This window comes from Numenius arquata, chromosome 14, assembly GCF_964106895.1.
Source record: "Numenius arquata chromosome 14, bNumArq3.hap1.1, whole genome shotgun sequence".
In the NCBI taxonomy this organism is placed as follows: Eukaryota; Metazoa; Chordata; class Aves; order Charadriiformes; family Scolopacidae; genus Numenius; species Numenius arquata.
Window position 1 is genome coordinate 15,518,495 of NC_133589.1, and position 20,256 is coordinate 15,538,750.

General features: G+C 38.4%; 1 protein-coding gene across 1 annotated transcript in view; it reads right to left on the reverse strand.

Moving 5' to 3' along the window:
* RBFOX1 (RNA binding fox-1 homolog 1) overlaps positions 1–14,144 on the reverse strand; it is a 1,256,716-nt gene extending 1,242,572 nt beyond the window's left edge. Inside the window, exon 1 of the mRNA XM_074158514.1 lies at positions 13,911–14,144. Coding sequence (XP_074014615.1) covers positions 13,911–14,144 — 234 coding nt within the window. The remainder of the gene's footprint in view (positions 1–13,910) is intronic.
* Positions 14,145–20,256: the final 6,112 nt, after the last annotated feature.

A 20,256-nucleotide genomic window follows, 5' to 3' on the forward strand; every position in this document is an offset into this window, starting at 1 on the left:
GAGAAGCCTTTGGAACTAACTGGCTAAAAGGTACTATGTAGTAAATCATGTTTATGTGATGTTTTGATTGCTTGTTTTAGTAAGGAGAATGGTCTAGATACCGACTTCTGACAAATTCAATGTTAAGGCAGGTACTATTACCAGACAGAAAACCTCACTAACTTAAGATTCACAGTAACGGTTATCCAAAAGTCCATTTATTTGAAAGTTTTCTTGACCCTATTGCTGACTGAATTGAAAGCCACGCTAACAATGTATCCTGCAATGGACTTACAGTAAACGGTCTCTCTACCATCTGCCAGCAGGAATCATGCTCTACATCCCCAGAAGCGTCCACTCTCCTGCTCTCAGTGAAAGGGCTTATGGAACTGATTGCAAAAGTTCGAACTAAAGAGGAGCAGAAAGAAAAGATTAGTGACTTTTCAAAGTCCTGCAGACAAGTACACTACAAGTACTTGTAGTGTACTTGTAGGACTACAAGGACTTGTCCTACAGACAAGTTCTACAAGACGGTACACTTTGAAATGGCAGGAAAGAGATCTTACACCTAGAAAGTAAATTTTTTTCAGACAACAATTCCTTAGTCCAAGGAGTAGGGTCAGTAATTTAAAAAGCTGAAAGCTTTTGTTTATAGGCCAAACATACACATTTCATTTCCAGGATTCCATAAGTCAGCATGCCAAATATTCATTAATGAAGTAGGGTATTTTGGAATTTGGGGTTAGAAAAAGAAAAATATTCCTGGCAATTACAAAAACTGATGCAAGACTAAAATAGCAAGAAGGATGTGCACGCGTTTGCACAATCCCATAATACATACGTAACTAATTCAAATTCTGCAGCCTCTGTAAATTGGTATAGTGTTCAAACCTCAATAATAATTTAGTTACCTGTAACAGCTACTTCTTTAAAACCTCCAGATGACGGGCTGAGGATTAGCATGTGAAAAAGCCCCCTTTCTTTAGCAAACAGATTTAAGAGCAACATGTTCAGCAATTATGCAGCTGGTATAAAAAAAAAATCTACTTGAGCAATTTAAGTAAATGCTCATTTTATGAAAACAAGCTTTAAGAAAGTAAACAGATAATAGGATGCTATAATTTCCATATGTGTAATTCCAATGAAACTGCAATATACTGAGAAAACAAAACAATTGATATGAAATACCATTAATTGATGTATATTTTTATTTTTTCTTTACTAGATGGTTTGAACAAAGATACTGCTCTGTGGGGTTATGGTTTTTCCCTAGTGGAAAAAAAAAGAAAAGCCATGGATCTGTCCTCTCTGCATTACCTGGCATTCTACTTCCCTAACCTTGTGCAATAGCTGCTCCAGAAAATGAACTTCCCAGTGTGTGGACCTTTAATGTTATCGTATAGCTCAACCTGTTTCAGCAGAGACAATACTGTATGATGCACAAACACTGCTAAGAGAACATTATGGCAGCACAGGAGAAAACTAAGAAGTTGCTGGACCTCATAGCCAAACTGCCATCACTCTCTAGTACCACTGTACTTCATCCTCTTTAAAGGTACCAGTAGTCAAACCTGAAAATACAGCTACCAAGTGAACTCAACTCTTCTGTTTGCTGATGGTCCCTCACTGCTTTCTCAGTGACCATTCCAGCTGCATCTGGAGGTGAGATTTCCTTTATCTGGGATTTAGACACCAGTTACATATCTTCAGTGAATGGGTCACTCAGTTTTTTGAGCCATAATTAATTTCAGCCACACAGCTGGTTGTTGTGGTTTTTTTTTTTTCTGGTGTGTGTTTGTTTTGATTTTGTTAAAAGCTTCCCTGCTAAGAGCAATCCACACTGTACATATACTCAAGGGAACAGCTTTAGCAGCTACCTTATATACAGGTTATAGACAGAAGTCCTGAAACACCAAACAGTAGCTTGTGTCACAAATATATTTGGCTTTTTCTCCAAACTGACCCATCAACTAGGAAGATTAAGGATCTTGGAAAGTAACCCTTGGGCCAAGATTCATCTGTCAACAGATAACAAGATATGAATTCAGTTTAGACTTCTTGGCTCTATTATATAATGAGATATTTTTTGAAAAAAACACCATTCAGCATATTGTAAGGGTAGGAAGTGGCTGCCTAATGTTGCACTCATCTAGGACAATTAGGGAAATTAGAATACAGCTCAGGACTATGTAACAGAATGACTACTGACAACTGATGGTGGGTTATGGAAAATAAGCATGGTCCATCTTGAAGTGCCTTTTGATTCAAGTGGTGGAATTCCATTTATAAAAATATTTATTTATAATATACATCAACCACTCTGCAGTACTAACATACGTATCTAGATTGGTTTAACTGCACAGCTACACAGCACAGTTTACAATTAATTAAAACCAATCACATAGGGAAAAAAAGCAGCATGGTCTTTCCAGTTAAGATGCCTCTTCAGCTATGCCCCATGAAGGTCTGTTCTTCCATTAATATTATTTGGTGATTATTTTTTTTTCAATGAATTGGGGAAAGTGGGTAGGTATAAATCAAGTCACTGGTAATAATATTCAGACGACTTAAACCAAACCAAATAGCAGTGATAAATTCTGGGCTTGTGTGACAGAAATGCACTTCCATATGGACAAACTCAGAATCATTTGTGACAAAAGCAGGATGAGGGTATAGTTTGCTCAGCAGCAACATACCAACAAGTTCACTATCTCATCACAGTTGTTGGTAAAAGAACCTGAAATCCATGGCCAAGCAGCACCTAAACCATTGAAATATTAACATGGGTCCATCCAGCAGAATCAGTTTTCTTCAAAAACACTGAATGTGCAGAGAGCCAGGGAGGGTGGAAATGAATCATTTCAGATGGGGAACACAGACCTTCAAGGCAGAAAACAAAGTACGTGGATACCATAACGTAGTTTATACAAGAGAAGGAGTTGACTTTATTCCTTGAATGGTAGTCAGTAAGATCTGGTGCAACAAATCCATACAGGTTGGGATGTGCAGTTGAGCAAATTCCAACTACGGGAAAGAATATATATATTTATATAGTGAAAAGAATTAGCTACTGCAAGACATTTACCTGGGGATTTGATGAATTGTCCATGACCTAAAGCCTTTAATCAACAACAGTTGTTGCTTAAAAATTATTATGGAGTTAGTGTTAATTTTTAACAGAAACCAGGGTCTAGCAGTCAATTCTAGCCTCGAAGTCTAAGTGTCTATATATTAGTGGCCAAGAGTATCTTGCCTTTGTGTAATATACTTACATAGAATACTAGAAGAAAATATTGTCACAAAACCAAAAACTATTGTGCCTGTGAGATTTGGAAACCAACCTGTAGTGAAAGGAAACAATTTTGTTCTGCTGCTTTTCCAAGAACCAGTCCTTTTTTAAATCTAATGCAACATGTCGTTATTTATTTTAAATTAAGTAAAAAGTGATTAATTGCTCAAGCAGCATTCTTTCCATTTTATACAGACTCTTGTAATTCACAGACAGTTTCTAACATAACAGTCAATGATTTTGCCCTCTGGAGACAGTGAAAAAATTAGATTTTTTAGTTGAAATATATATTTTAGTTAAAGAAAAAAACCTCTCAGCATCTCAGAATAGGGGTTACTTCATCAGTGTATTATTGATGAGAATGCTTACTTTCCATTTAGCTATGGCCCAACTCAAGGAGCTAACATAATCTCAGTGTGGTGACAGTTTGGACTTTTACATACTAAATCCATTTATATTTTTTGTGATTAGCCTTCAGTTTTTAGAAAATAACATGCACCACAAATATTATGTGTTGAATACACAGTACATCTCAACTGGTAAAACAAACATTTGAACTATGACAGAAATTTATATACACTATATCAATTAAATTAAAAAAACCCTAACCTTTTAAAAGCACATGTGTAATTAAATAATAAGGTTGCCAAAGCCTGCACAGCATAACTGGAATATACACTTACGTGAGAATGACAGATTTAAATACAAGATAAAGCTATGCAGCCTGTCTCACTGTCTCTTTCTTCTACCCTGTTTCCAGTGTACCTCAGTTCGGACCTATTTCTCCTGCACTGTTCTAATTCTAAGCTAGAGAAAAGCCTGTCGGTGCACAGGTGCAGCTGTTCTTCCTGTAAGAATATTCTTTACTCAGCTCCAGCACAACTTCATGTCCTGATCAAACACAAAAATACAGTTATTGTACCTTACTAGAAACTGCCAAACACCTCTTATTCTTCCTAGGACTCTATAAACAGAGCTGGCCTATCATACCCAATCACAGAGTAGTGGCTTTGGATATTGAAACATGGGGACTAGAATAATGAATATAAAAATAATTTGACACTTTTGACCGACACAAAGCATGTAATTAGTGCTTACTAAATAGGATGGCAGAAGAAAGCTACCCTGATCCCCTATGCTACAGATTAGTACAAATTTACTGCATTATATTCAATCCTTGCTGTTTGTACAAGTTTTGTGCCATGAGTTCACTTAAGGCTATGCAGATTTATTTGGCATTTGCACTAATAAGACTAAGCTCCATTTAAAAGAAAGAAATGTTCAATAGAAGGTACTAAATCAGATTCAGGTATCAACAGGAATATCAATAAGTAAATTGCAACCAGCATTTAAAAAACAGAGCTCATTACCAGGGTAGTATTTGACAATACATCACATCTTTGACCTTCAGATATTGCAGAAACGGTGCATGCTATGCAGCCTTCCAACACGTGCAGTCATTCTGACTTAGAGCAAACGCAGGAGAAAGAATTATAAATGGCTATGACCTTACAAATATTATTTGAAATTCTCATCTTAAAGAAACCTTGCAAATACAATCTTACTAAAATCTCTAATCGTTAAGTTCAGAACAAGGAGACTGAATAGATAACACTGCTTCTCTAAAACAGGAATTTACCCTACTATTCATGGACATTAACAATAACAGAAACTTTGTGAAAACTTTAAAATTTTTCATCATCTCCTTACTGTCAAAGGTAACTAAAATCATCAAAATAATTACAGGAGCTGCATAAATATAGAGCCCTTTAAGTGTATGCCATTAATGATTGATCCTAGATACTGTCTTTGCTCAACTATTCAGGATCATTACGACCTTGGGAAATCATAGAGCCCTTTAAGTTTATGCCAGTGATGGCTGATCCTATGGTGTCCCTGTTGAATTATTAAGGGCCGTTAGAACCCTGTACAATTCTTGCTAGCCTTCAGGAAACAACACTGAGCAAGTAATACACCACAGATATTTAACTTTGTTCCCCTTTAGCAGCCCTTACTTATAACAACAAAGAATAACTAAAGGTTTCAGACATTACCTCCATGTCACAGGTTGGGGATCACTGGTGTTCACAGCTGAGGCTGGAACCTGAGCAGCTAGAGCATTTCGGATAATGACTTGCTGTACGGTCTTGGGACAAATACATGCTTCTCTTTGTCATCATCTTTTGACTTGTCTGTCCAGTTACCAACTAGTTAAAGAATAATTTTTTTTATTAAATGAAGGATCAGAGTTGTATTATTTCCCAGGGATCCTAAACAATCTGTAATAGACATTCGAGACACAATGATCCACAACAATCAACATTTCCTTCCAAGTACCTGAGACAGCAGAACAGAAACATTAGCATTCTACAGCATTATCATCAGACATAACTCCACATCATGGCTACTGTAATATGGCTGAAATGCATTATATTGTAAACATGCAGAAAGAAAATAGCAGGTAAAATAAAGATAAATTTATAAAGAATTATTGTGCTTAGGAAATCTTTTTCACTTTAAACAAGTTTTGCTTCCAGGACTAGAAGGAAAGTATCCTTTCCAAAGACTGCAGCTACCAACATGACCTCTCCTGCCACTTCTCACTGATTAGTGAATCTTAGATGGACCTTTATTAAGTCTCAGTACAACTAATTGAGAATTACTTCATTATCTACCACTTACAGTCAATGACATTAGGGTAAGTTACTCAACTGTTTTATTTTCCTACACCAAGCTATTGGAAGGTTCCTGTTAGTAACCAGCTTGCTTCACAACTACTGAAAAAGTTAGGTCCATTTCAATAGCTTAAGATGCCAGAACGAAAGAGCTCAAGACACAAGACAACTATCAAAAGTAAATGTTCTGTATTTCTTAATTTAAAGGATAAGTTCCTTTCTAGTGTAAACAAGACTATTTGTAACTCCTTGGGCTGTTTAAGAACTGCACAGTGGACAAAGCATTATAACACATTAAGTGCATTCTCTAGGAAGAAATTACATGTGTGGCAGTGCATCAGAAACTACAGTCTAATACTAAATTGTTGAGACAAAATGGGCAACTCTAGTAATAATGCACTCACAAATGAGTCTGAACATTGAGTACTCCACAAGAAAGGGAAAGCTGGTGAAGCACCACCTTGCTTCCATTTTCAATTTTTGCATAGCTTCTATGGCGTATTTACCATTGTTTCAATTCAGGATAATGACTAAGACTGTGAACATTAAAAAAAACCCAAAACACCCAGAAAGTAAATAATTTTATTAATTTCAAACCATAAAGACCTGAAATAAGAATAGTTTTCATAACGGGTTTCATAGGGGTTTATTCAATGCACACTAACCTATACTGGGTTATAGGAGGAGGAAGACAGTAGCGACTAAGAGCATTATCTTAATTTCATATCTCCATTAATTCAACTCTGAAGACCAGAAATGTCATCTTCACAGAATCGCATGGGGTTGGAAGGGACCGCTGGAGATCATCCAAGTCCAAACACCCTGCCAAAGCAGGTCCACCTAGAGCAGGTTGCACAGGAACTTGTCCAGGTGGGTTTTGAATGTCTCCAGAGAAGGAGATTCCACCACCTCCCTGGGCAGCCTGTTCCAGGGCTCTGCCACCCTCAAAGTAAAGAGGTTCCTCCTCGTGTTTAGGTGGAACTTCTTATATTCAAGTTTGTGCCCATTTCCTCTTGTCCTATCCCTGGGCACCACTGAAAAAAGACTGGCCCTGTCCTCTTGACACTGACCCTTTAAGTATTTATAAACATTGATCAGATGCCCCCTCAGCCTTCTCTTCTCCAGACTAAAAAGACCCAAGTCCCTCAGCCTTTCCTCATAAGAGAGATGCTCCAGGCCCCTAATCATCTTTGTAGCCCTCTGCTGTACCCTCTCCAGCAGTTCCCTGTCCTTCTTAAACTGGGGAGCCCAAAACTGGACACAGTACTCCAGATGGGGCCTCACCAGGGCAGAGTAGAGGGGGAGGATGACCTCCCTCGACCTGCTGGTCACACTCTTCCTGATGCACCCCAGGATGCCATTGGCCTTCTTGGCCACAAGGGCACATTGTCGGCTCATAGTCATCCTATTGTCCACCAGGACTCCTAGGTCTTTCTCCTCAGAGGTGCTCTCCAGCAAGTCACCCCCCAACCTGTACTGGTGCATGGGGTTATTCCTCCCCAGGTGCAGCACCCTACACTTGCCTTTATTGAAATACATCAGGTTCCTCTCTGCCCAACTCTCCAGCCTGTCCAGGTCTTGCTGCATGGCAGCACAGCCTTCCGGCATGTCAACGACCCCTCCCAGTTTTGTATCATCAGCAAACTTGCTGCGGGTACACTCTATCCCCTCATCCAGGTCATTGATGAATATATTGAAGAGGACTGGACCCAGGACTGCCCCTGGGCGACTCCACTTGTTACAGACCTCCAACTAGATTCTGTGCCCCTAATAACAACCCTCTGAGCTCTGTCTTTCAGCCAGTTTTCAATCCACCTCACTGTCCATTCCTCTAATCCGCACTTCCTAAGCTTACCTATGAGGATGCTGCGGGAGACTGTGTCAAAAGCCTTGCTGAAGTCAAGGTAGGCAACATCGACCGCCCTCCCCTCATCTATCCAACCAGTCATGCCATCATCTTTTGCACTTCAGAAGATTTTAATGCATTTTGGTTGTAACTTCAATCAAAACTAATATTCCAGTTACTCTACAAAAATTATAGTATTAGGTAATCGATTATTCAAATTGAGACAGAAATGCTCCATGAGTGTTCCTTACCAGTGAAATTAAACTTCCAATGGGTAAATACAAAGGGCTTATCCTATTCTTGGATGCAACTGTGTGTTAAACATAGGCAGTCACCCACTGAATAAAATGAAGTTTCTCCCATGTCAAAACAATCAGTCCATATGAAATCTTTAGGTTTGTACACTTACCCCCTGCCATCTAGTGATCTGTCCTAATAACTACATTAAAAATGTTAAAATGAGGTAATCCATAACCATCTATTTCTGCTGCCTTTAGTTGTCTTAGTCAATTCCTTACTGCATTTATTCCTGCTCAGGTCACAGTGACACTGTTTACCAACATGGCCATTAACCAGCAGAAAGTTAACAGGAGGATGAATCAGTTTCAGGGAGAACGTTTTCCAACACCTTGTTCTTGGACTTGGAATCAAGTCCAAACCAATTTTTGAAGATCATTTATCCACATCTTTCTATAAAAGAGTCCCTTACTAGCATTTAGCAAATATTCCTGTGGAAGCAACTCCAGCAGCTTATATTAATATCATCACTCACTTCTAAAGAATTATTATCTCGTTTCTTTCAATTTCTAAAGACAAATAATTATACCTCTGTCCTGGATCACAGAATTTGATTGTGTTCCAAATCAAAACAACAAAATCATTAAATCCAGCATATATCACAGTTTGCCTAACAAATCCATAGACTAAATGCTCAAGTTATCCTCTTAATTAGGCAACCAGACCCCAAAATAGGCAAGAGAATAATGGCAGACGTAGACTGCTTTACACCACATGTTCCAAATGTCATGCTATTAAAAATGTTTCAAACCTAAACCACATCCTTGACAGTAGAGTGCTTTAATCTGCTTAGGACACAAAGTCAAAAATTAGCACTTTAAATTGGACTCTCAATCCAGTATGGATCCACCATCCCAGGCTCTCCCTCTCTAAACACGAATCCCCTTCAAAACAACATGCACAAATATAATCAAGAGCACAAAGCCATGTAGACTTAGAGTTACTTTATTAAGAAAACTTGCTTAAGGAGCAAATAAATTTTCTAAAGTAAAAAAATCTATGAGAAACTGCATTAACACAACGTAAAGTTGTGTGGTATTGCAAAGAAATGTCAAACTGTCAGACTTCAAATCCACTTCTTAGACTTGACTCTACACTGATGCATATATTTCATGAAAAAGACTAATTTATTGAGTCAAAAACTGCTTTTTGTATAACCTGGGCTAAACATAAAAGATAATAAATGTGCATTTCATTTGTCTAGATTAACATAATTCTCATATTCAATGTCATCTTATATCTTTGCTATTTACCTCAAGTACTTGCATGACAGCAGCTCATGCTGCTAAAGGCACATACTAAAGTTTCTGCAATGAACCCTGTTGCAGAGTTCAGTTCCTATATCCTCACCTGGTCTTTACAGAGCTTTTAATTTGATACCGTGAATCCAGACCTGTCCCTCACATGAGAGAATTTTATCTTGAACTGAACATAAGGCCTTTTAAGTTCCAAGCTTGTATCTTAATTCTGAGGAAATCCTTCCTCTCCTCCTGAGAAATAACCTTTTAAATGATCAGCTTTCCAAGATGTGGTCTTCAGCTTTCCAAGGTGTGTTCTTCTACAGTTTGGGAATACTGGTACAGGAGCAAAGAGCTGAAGCAAAGTGCTTCTATCAAATAGGCCCGGTACAAGTTTAACATGAAGTAGCAGCCAGATGCTAGAGAACAAGGCAAGAGGGAAAGCTTCTCTTAACTATAGCCTGGTCAGACCAGCCATCCAGGATCCAAGTACCACATGATAGTGCCGCTGTGGAGAACAGAAGGAAAGGCCACAGGGACTGGAGTGAATCTTCATTCCAAATGTCTCATGTAGGCAGGGATGAGCGTGGGAAAAGCATGCTAAAAACTTGATCTGACATGAAAGGTAGTTTCCCCAAAATTCCCAACAAATTACTATCTATTAACATCTGAGATTTAGACAGCTGGATTTATTACATGCTACAAGTTTAGCATAGTCAATTCTTCAGAGCTGATCAGCAAAACCAGTTTCTCCTCCTATAAAAGTATCAAAGAACAAGTTCTCATATACTTTTCTCAGATTTTCTTTTACAACATGACAGTCCCAAAACTGCAACAGAAACATTACTTTTGATGTTAACAATGAAAAGTTGCAATTTTTCTTCACTGTACTTCACTTGTCTTTTCAAAGGCAAAGGCAGTTTTTGTAAAAGTTTGAAACAGTGCTTTAATTCCCAAATGCATTAAGTCTTTCTGGAAGTTGTTTAAAGAGATAAAAGTTAAGCTCTCTCCTACACATTCCTGCATAGGTGACATGACAGATGAAAACACAGTTAAGGTTGCTGGATGCTATATGAGCGCTAGAGAAGTCAAACCAAACCCAGGAATTTGCTCTTGTCCTATAAATTTTGCACAAACATTTAAGGGAAAAAGTTTGGTTTGTAACAAAGCAGACATACTTCTGTATAGAAGTATCTTTGTACCAAAATCCAAACAACCCTCACCAGGCCGTATGGACTAACAGTTGGTTAAAGAGAGACCAAACAAGACTGTATCTTTTAAGCACAAGGATACATGGATACACACTCTTAACAGTCATAACTCACAGATAACTCATAACTTGTGTAAGCTAGTCAGGGGAAGAACATCTCTGTCAGCCTAGAAAAAAAAAAAATTCATGACTTGCATGCTTACTTCTTCACATGCTTTTTATTTCAGTAAATACTATTTTACACTAACTTAATAATTTCCAGTATGTGCTGGAGCATGGGTAGGGTGACAATCAACCATAGAACACGTAACTGACAGTTATGGTCATCCTCCAGGCATACAAGATGTAGACTGAACTCTACAGAGACCCTGGTTAAATACTTTTACCCAAACTTTTGATGAAAAGGGGCGACTCACCAGCTCTTCCAAATGCTAGTTCTGCACCATCTGTACCAAATGTGAAATTTTTCAGTTGAACCTTACTACAAAGATTGCATTCCATATATCGTTTGAACCAAATACTTCATTCTGATGTTATGCCAAAAAGAAACATTACAGAGGAAAAAATTATGTGGCCTTAGACTATGTGATTCATACCTGCTGTGAGCAGTTTTCTGACTATAAATGAAAATAATAAAAAGAGAAGGCAAGAAGCAAATTATTTTAATAGATGTCTAAATGAACAATTACAGTTTTACCCCAGGTAACCAGTGACTAGTACTAAGTGAAGGAATCATTCCAGATACCACTGCAAATTAGTTGCTGGCAAATACAGCCCTTCATTCCCATGGCAAACAAACCAGCTCTGTCCAGTGAAGCTAGTGGCAGAAATGTCCTTCTGCAACCAACTTCTGCACAGCAGCAGCTACTGTTACAAATACACAATGCCACGTAAATGCCCAGAAGTACTATACATCATTTCACAAGCATAAAATATAGATGGTGTTTGCATTCTGTTGTAATACAAGATTTCATAATAAGCGGAGTAATGAGTTAGAGCAGATGACCTAGGTAGATTTCTTTTGTCTAAAGAATGGATGTTGAATCAAGCAAATAGCAGTGGAATAAATAAAGAAATAGCACACTTACTGTGCTGATTTTTTTTATTACTAGTCTAAAAATGAGTCAAAGCCTATAATTTTTTTTAATGTCCTTCTTTAAAATAGAAGACATAATGGACTATTAGGAAATGTTCTTCCAATGCATGCATTGATTACCCATACCACTACACGTATTAAAATAAAGATTCTTCTAAGCACAGAAATGAAGTCATTCCAGTATTTCCTAAGGGCACACAGTCCATCTTTTCCAGCAGCTTGCTCTCTACAAGGTGACAGACACTTTACGGTGATTGTTGATCAAGTTTTTATTGTTTTTAAAAGGAGTTTTATGTTAACAGAATTTCAAATGTCCGATAATTTACATCTAATAAATGTCTCCAAGCTCAGACGCACTGCTTTAAACAGAAAGGCAGAAAAAAAGTACTGGAAATTTATACAAAATGTAGTGCAACATCCCAAGCAAGAGTTCATTGAAGTGAGTGGAAAGAATACCTTCACTGAGCTTTGCTGAATTTTGAAAGAAATTCAGTTTAATTTAGGAATTATTATAAGAACTTTTATTTTATTATAAAAACTATTTAAGAATAGGGGTTTTGGGGAGCGACAAACAGTGAAATAATTGGTCATTATCACATTTGCTGATGCAAAGTCAGAATATAGTGTTGGAGCAGATATACACAGGTCCTTGACAGCTAAAAAAAAAAAAAAACAACCAAAAATGGACAGATACCCAGAACCACAGAACTTTCGTGTAGTGGTGGAACATTAACAGGGGAGTAAATCAAACCTCACAAACAGGACAGAGCCCAGTGATTTAGGTACACATCATTCTAGTATTATAGTAAGATGAACTATCAAAGAGACATTTACCCATAGTGGTATTCAGTTATGAATATTTATCATTAAGAGGAATGGATTTGAAGACTTTACTTTCAGAGAAAAACAGACAAAAACAAGGGTTATGATTTGACCAGTTAACTTGCTTGTATATTGTGTATCTCTGGGGGGAGAAAAAAAAAGTCATTACCAGAACTGGTACAAGAACAAGAGTGCTACTTCAATATCTTAGACTTAAAAAGAGCATGCCTTCATAAGCATTGGAAACCCAAAACCTAGACCTATACTGAAGTGCAACTGTATGCAGTTACATGGACTGATAAAAGATACTTTTGCCTGTATAAGCTGACACTCTAGACACATTTTACATAATTTTGTGGGTCAGGAAAACTGTTGCATTTAAAGATGACCTTTCGCCAGAATGAACTGAGTAAACTACCTTTCAAATTATTTAAAAAGGTAAATCCTACCAAAATGTGGAACACCTACTTAACATCTCATTTGAAGAGGAGTATCTTAGTTCAGGAAATCAATCCCAGGAGAGAACAAATACATTTCAGAAAACTTCTAGATAAAACCTGTATAGTAAAATTTCCAGCAGCTATTAAGTGAATTCTAGAAGCTATACTCTCACTGTATGATGACTTAAACAGGAAACATCTACACGCAACATATTACTCCCACCCACCCCTCCACTTCTGATTGAGGAAAGCAGCTAGGATGCATCCAGGAAAAGTACCTGACCATGAGAAGAAAAGCTTCAGCTGGCTGGGAATCCATATGTTCGCCCCCTCTCCCCAGTTTTTCTGCTATGCCTCAGAAACTGGCTGACAGGCACAGCAGCCAAGCTAAATAACCAGTCAGAAAACACTAAGTTAACCTCATATAAAGATGTAGTAACAGTGATCTTTTATAGACAACTGTTCAGCAGTTCTATTTTGCAAAATCTCAACAAATGACATTTGCTCACTCACCAGGTGAGACCTCAAACCATCAACTCTCCTCTTCCCCTGTAGGCTCTATCCTCACACTCCCAGCTGCAGAATAGTATTCCACAACATAAATGCAGCTGAAAGTCTGAATGGATAGACTGATAAATAACCCAAAATGTTCAATTCAATGTACCAACTGTTGCCCAATTTCTAAACAGATATAGGGAGCAGAAAAACAAGCCTTAGCAGTTAATATTCCTTGTCCCCTTATCCCCCAAAGCATCACTTCTCTGACATACACATTTTGCAAGCAGCTAACAGCGAGAGACAGATTAAAATACACACCCCTGCACTAAAAAGCACATAACCAAGATAAGAATGTTACTTTTCAGTTTCTTATCATCTCAGTGAGATGGGACACTTGATCACATTCATCCTACACTACTTGATGCCCAATTACCAACTTCAGGATGACAAATAATTTCAAAGGCAACCTCATGGCCCTTCCCCCTTTCCCATCTCAGAGCCACTAAAGATCCTCACTTACACTTTTGCCTTCACCACCTCCTTCAGGCACAGGCTCTTCTCTGCCTATACAAGGCATTATTTCTTCTTCTTCTGGTGCTGCTGCTCCTCTGTCCTTCCCAATGTTTCCTCCTTCATTCCCCAGCTTCAACCTCTTCCCCTCAGGTTGGGAATCATCCACCTCCTCCCTTCTCATCTTGCCATCTCTGCCTCGCTGCTTCAACATATCTTCTGGGCTGGTACAGGAACTTGACATTTTTTAAGTGTTACTGACTTTGTTTAAGCACTGATGAAGCTGCCTTTTTGGAGGGGATTTGGCTTCTGAGAGCTCCGATGTGCTCTCGCTCCTCTTAAAAATTTAAGTGGTGTTTCGAAGCCTTTGCAGGAATGGCACATAGCACTTCTGTTTCTCTGCCGCCCTCTCCTGCTCACTGGATAGCACTGTGCCCGAGGACAGTTGCCAGTGCCTGCTACTCACAAGCTTCTTCCTATATTCCACCCCCTGCACCCAATAAAAAGTAATAACCTTTCTTATATTGATTGTATGCACAATTCTGCTGCTTACGTTGCCAAAATCCTTGTACTTCTGTACTACCCGATTACCTGTACTACCACAGTAATTGCCTTTCCTGAAAGTACAAAATATTTGCTGCACTTTCTTCAAATCCGAATTTACCTCTGCCCCTCAGGGACACTGTTTTTTGGTTATATACTGTTATTGATGCCAAGAATGATTACTCATTAAAAGGTGAAGATTGCTATAATTCCAAACAGCTTCTTTCAAAATTATTTCATTATAGTTTGTTTTTTTTTTAAAGGTGCCCTTACTTTTTAAATGACTTTTGAATCTCCTAAACACTGTCACATCAATTTTGCACAATGTCTTCTGGTCCTACAGCTGTAGGAATGAGATTTAAATGAGATTATGACAACCCCAAATGACAGTCTGGAGATCCTTTTTGCATTCTCAGCCAGTTTATGAAAAACATCAACACATATCAGCAAAGGATTGGTGTAATATCTGGACTTTTTTTAAAAAATAAATAGTAGCAGTAACCTAGTGTTTTCACATATACACTACAACATGCTGCTTCACCTTATTCTTCCAATGCAGAAGGTAATATGAAGTAGAGGGTTTTTTTTTTAAAAAAAACAACCACGTAGTCTGAGTTCTGTTTTCTCCTGCTTAAGTGCCTGTAGATTTAACTGAGGACCCTTATATTTTGCAGAGTGAAGTAAATCCCTAAGAAGCCCTCTGCAAATACCTAGATATGATCCAGTCAGGAGTTTAAGGACTAAGCTTCAGAAGTGGTGACCAGTCAGTCAGTTGTGGATAAATGCATCTAATCAAACTGTCCAGTATTTCCAGTGTTCAACAAGGTACACCTTGTTGAATTTGACAGAGTTAGAGGAAGTGAATCTGTATCCCAACACTGATTTCACTGACATTACCCAAGAATGAATACAGAGGGGAGGAATCTTAACAGGCATCAGTCATTCCAGACACCATAACCAGGCCTGCAGAAGTGTAAGGGAACAGTTCTGATAGTTAGATCCGAGATGTGTAAGTCTGCACACCCAGAGCTAGAGACATTAAACACCTACCAATACAACTACTTGTCATAAAGGTGTGGGCATTTGCCTTGGTCTAGTTTGCAGCTGTAAATACTTTCAGAACTTGATGAACACAAGCCAAGTGGGCTCAGCAGAGGGAAAAAAAACCTCAAACCTGCTATGCTTTTTAAATGGTGCTAGATAAACACATGCCTTGTAATCTGCAATGGTCTAGTTCCACAGCTTGACCTTCTCCTTTCAAACATGTCCACTTGTGATTAACCATCTACAGAAGTAACCTGCTTGGCTGATAATTTTGATCCTCTTCAATAAACAAGAGATTGTCAGCAAGAGCATAGCCAGGCAGCTACTGCAGGTAGAGTTTCACTTTAGATGAGCACAGATTAATATAGCTCACGCCCCACTTCTCAGATGCATAAATTCCTACACACATATTGCTCAGGAGAAAAGGAAAGCTTTAAAACACTACTCAGTATCCTCAGCAGCAGCAGAATTAGCAAGCAACAAGACTGGGACTTTGTACAAAAGTTACATCCCCTATACAGAACTGTTGATTTACAAAAGTCCTTTACCCTCTTTCCCTGCTTATTAAGAAGGTGATCCAACACTTCCCCAAACCCTTCTCTCCAATATTTCCCACCTTTTCCTGTGGCCTGGAGCTCTTGAAAGAGTTCTGCAACTGTTCTGATCATCTCCCCAACACCGGAAGGTGCAGCTCAAAACAGCAAGAGCAGCCAGACTGCAAAAGCCTCAAGCTTTCTTCTTTCTAGTGCTCGTTCACCACTCATACCTGCTTTTTCCATCGCACTTGTCCCATCATGTCCTTTTATCCTGTGTTCTATTTCTGCTTAGTTTATTCTTTCTATACAGTCCCCAACCTTATCTAAAATACTAAAAGACAGAAATAATCCTGATATTAAAACATTGTTTTAGCTATTATACTGTTCAGTCAGATAGTTTATTTGTACAGTAAACTGCATCCATTTCAGTTGGAACAGTTCTCCATCCAAAAGCGTTGCTTTCATAGAAACCAATTGCTTTGCAAGAATTTGCCAGTTCTACCAGTATTTTATTTGTGTTTGAAGTGGAACCAGGCAGCCACACAGGTTGCCTCAATGACCAGTCCCGCCACGTTTCTGTCAGTGTGCTTGGCAGGCAGTGGCCTGGCTCCCTGCACACTTGTGCCTCGAGGCTGTCTCGATCATAGGCATAGTCTGCTTTTTCCAAATGAAAAAATAAAATACCCAAGTTCTTGTTTTTGAAGCATAGCTTCTGTTTTTTAAGAAATGAAAATTTACAGAGACAGATACCGTGGTTTTGTTTCTAATTAAAAATAAACATTTTTGAAATGTCAACATTTTCATGCAAAGAAAAGAAGAAACAGCAAGACAAGAAATAAATTCTGTGTTGGTATTCAGCGAGATACAGTTGATCGGGCCTTTGGTTCCTGTTACTTAGCATTCAAATACTGTGTGGCAAGAATAGTTAGTCATTACGTTTTATGTTTCTACAGCAAGTTGCACTAAAAGGATCCCTGATATCAGGCAGTTCCCAGTACATTAGCCTACACTGTAAGTTCAAGTTGGAGCACCAGGCTTTATGCATGGAGCTCAGTTCAGGAACAAGGTCCAAATAATTATACATTTCAGAAGAGGATAAAGTGATCAACCTGGGAGAAGAGCAGTGCTCAACATATCTAGCTTTGTTACCTGTTATCACCACATCCTTTGCTTAATGTCATCCTGGTCTACTGTTTCACCTCCTGACTAGATAGTTAGCTTAGCTATTACAGTCTTGGCCATATTTACTCCCTTCTCTTGACAATAGTCACTTTATATCTAATGAGTATTTTTGAGATTTCAAGACTCATGTTGGTTCCTCACAGAACCCTTCACAAAACTGATCATGAGTCAAATAGAGCAATTAGCACAACTCACTAAAATCTAAAAGGTCGTTAACCAGGAAGGTATGCCAAACTAAGTAACAAAGTGCTTTAAGTCCTTGGGACTTCCCACACAATCTGCTTCCAAGATGTATCTGCTTGGAATCTTTGCTAAAAAAAATACAGTTATCAATAACAAAACAATGCAGTCAGACTTCCACAGGTATCATATGCAACACCATTATCAGCAGTCAGCCCAACTCGAGTCACCATCTCTTCTTGGACTGTAAGGTACACTAAGTATAACACAGTATGCATGTTGAGCATCCTAGGGCACTGTATTGAGACACCAGTGCTCAAACACATCCTGGGATATGGGTTACCAAAAAACACACTCCAAATTTCTCACTAATCTTTGTCTCTCCCTTGTTTACCTTCTCACAGAGGTGCCCTCTCTAACAACGAAGAAAACATAACATCAGTGCTTACCTGGAACTAAATGGGAAGCAGTAGCTGGGAGGAACATGGGTGGCCTACAATCTCAGCAAAGAAACTTGCACTTCTCCGTTTTCACCTGCTGTGCAGCAGCAAAACATGCTGAGCCATGAGGCAGTTGGAGGCATGATGAGAACTGTGCTGTCTCCTGCTGGGAAGACCAGCCTCCACCAAGTCTGCCTGACAGCCATGAGATTTGGACGCAAGGAACCAGGGAGTACATAGGGGTTTGGGCAGAGGTGGAAAAGGAAAAAAAACCCCTGCTGACTGAGTCTCATAACACTCAGATGTAAAGGAAGTTTATTTTATTTTATTGTATCCACTTTACAATTAAGCACTGAAATATTGAGGAATATTGAGGACAGTTGTTTCAATTCAGAGGGTGAACTTCTTTTCCTGCAGAATGCCAGGATGCTGCATATTCATTATTTGCATCCTACTTAATCACTCAGTCTAAACTTGGCAATGATCCCTGTTAGACTCTTCTAGGGAAACAACACTCCTAGCAAGTTTCAAGGACAAACTGGCCAAGAGATTATATCTAACTGTGCTCCCATTGAAAGCAGGCAGGTTCAATGTAAGCAGATTTAGACCATTCCCAAGTGATTTTGGGATTCAGCTCAACCAGTTCACAACCACCACAACACAGAGGATTGGTACATTTATAGATTTCAGCATCTTATAGAGTAAAATGATGGGAATTACCTCAGAATGACATTTATATCAGAACACTATAATGTTTAATTTAATGGAATACTTGTTGCACTGCCTTAGCTCACCTTAGTTTGCAAGCCAACGTAAGACTAATCTTCTGATTTAAAGCCCTGTAACGTATATCTTCTTCGCAGTGAAAACACAGGCTCTGTAAGTCTATTCATGTTGCAAGAGAACATAAAATGCCAGTCCTGCCAATGAAAGGCAATATAATCAGCAGTAAAAGCTCAGTCTCTTTTCATACGTGCTCTGATAAAAAAAGAAAAGGAACAGACAACTTACTCACTTGTAAAATTACTTTAATGGGAGGAAAACAGAATTGTAAATTTATGTTAATCAGGTAATTTGGCACATCTTATTGCTACAAAGAGGACAAGTTATTTTTAATAAGTCTGAAAATGAATCAGTAAGTATAGAAAATAAATTTTTCATTTATTTTGCTATTGCTTCCAAATTAAACTCTGCATCTCATCATTTTAATTACTTCTAAAAGCTTATAAATATTTCATTATTCCTTATTATTGTTTTATGTTCACTGACAAACATTGGAGGCACTGACTCCATTGTTTATAGCACATTGTTTACAGCTTCAGGTTTCTTTATAAACTTACTCTGCTCTGTACTAGGAGCAGAGAGAAAAATAATCTTTTTACATGGTGGCTTCTGCATTGCCTATATTTCAAACTGTAATTGCAAGCCACATGTCATCATATAAAACAAAGTGAAATCTTCATCTAGAACTGTTGAGACATTTGAGTTTCTAGGGGTATGAACCCAAACCTTCACAAAGTTCTTCAGAAGGTACTGGAACAGGCTGTAGGTACTTGCAAAGGTCTCTGGTAGCTTTCATGAGCACTTTGGGACTACATACATGCCATAATATGGCAGCTTCAAAACAGCCCCTTGCAGATGACATGCAATAAGTACGATTTGGCAAAAGAGGGAACTACAGAAATCCTCCTTCCCAATAACGGCTTTGTGATACGTCTTCCCTGCATGCTATTTGCGCATAATGGGAGGACTACAACTTAGGAAGAACACTTGGATGCAACAGTTACATCTGCTATGATGGTCATACAAAAAAAAAATGCAGGATATGTTGCTGATTATTAAATCCTTCAAAACCAATCAGACATCAAAATATCCCCATGAAACTCTATCAGAAATGCACCAGGACTTCAAGATTCATGGTTGCACACAGACAATGGAAAGGCTTGCTTCTCCAATCGGGGATCAAATGGTATGGTTTGTTTCTACAACCAAAAGAGCCCAACGCTTACACCCTCAAGTTCCTCTCCAAAGCTACAAGTTGCATTCTGTGCAGGATAACATATCAATTTCCATTCCCACTGCCACCATGCCTGGTTGGATCACAGGACAATCCCACCTTCAGGATCATTATGCAAGACATCCATAACTATAGCAGATATATACATGTGCGTTTTTAATTCACTTTCCAAATCTCCCTTCTTAAATCAAAGGGGATTAGAAACAAAGACACTTTCAAATCTATAATCCAATAAATTTAAGCGAAAACAAAAAAACTGTATTTATTATTAAATACATTTATAAAGACAATTCTTCCCTTCGCTGACCCAGTACTTTTCTTGCTATAAAACCATTGTATGGGTGGGAGTTCTTTGTCCACTATCCTTACCATGCCACAAACTCCAAATGTAGACAGCAGACATGAAATCCCTCA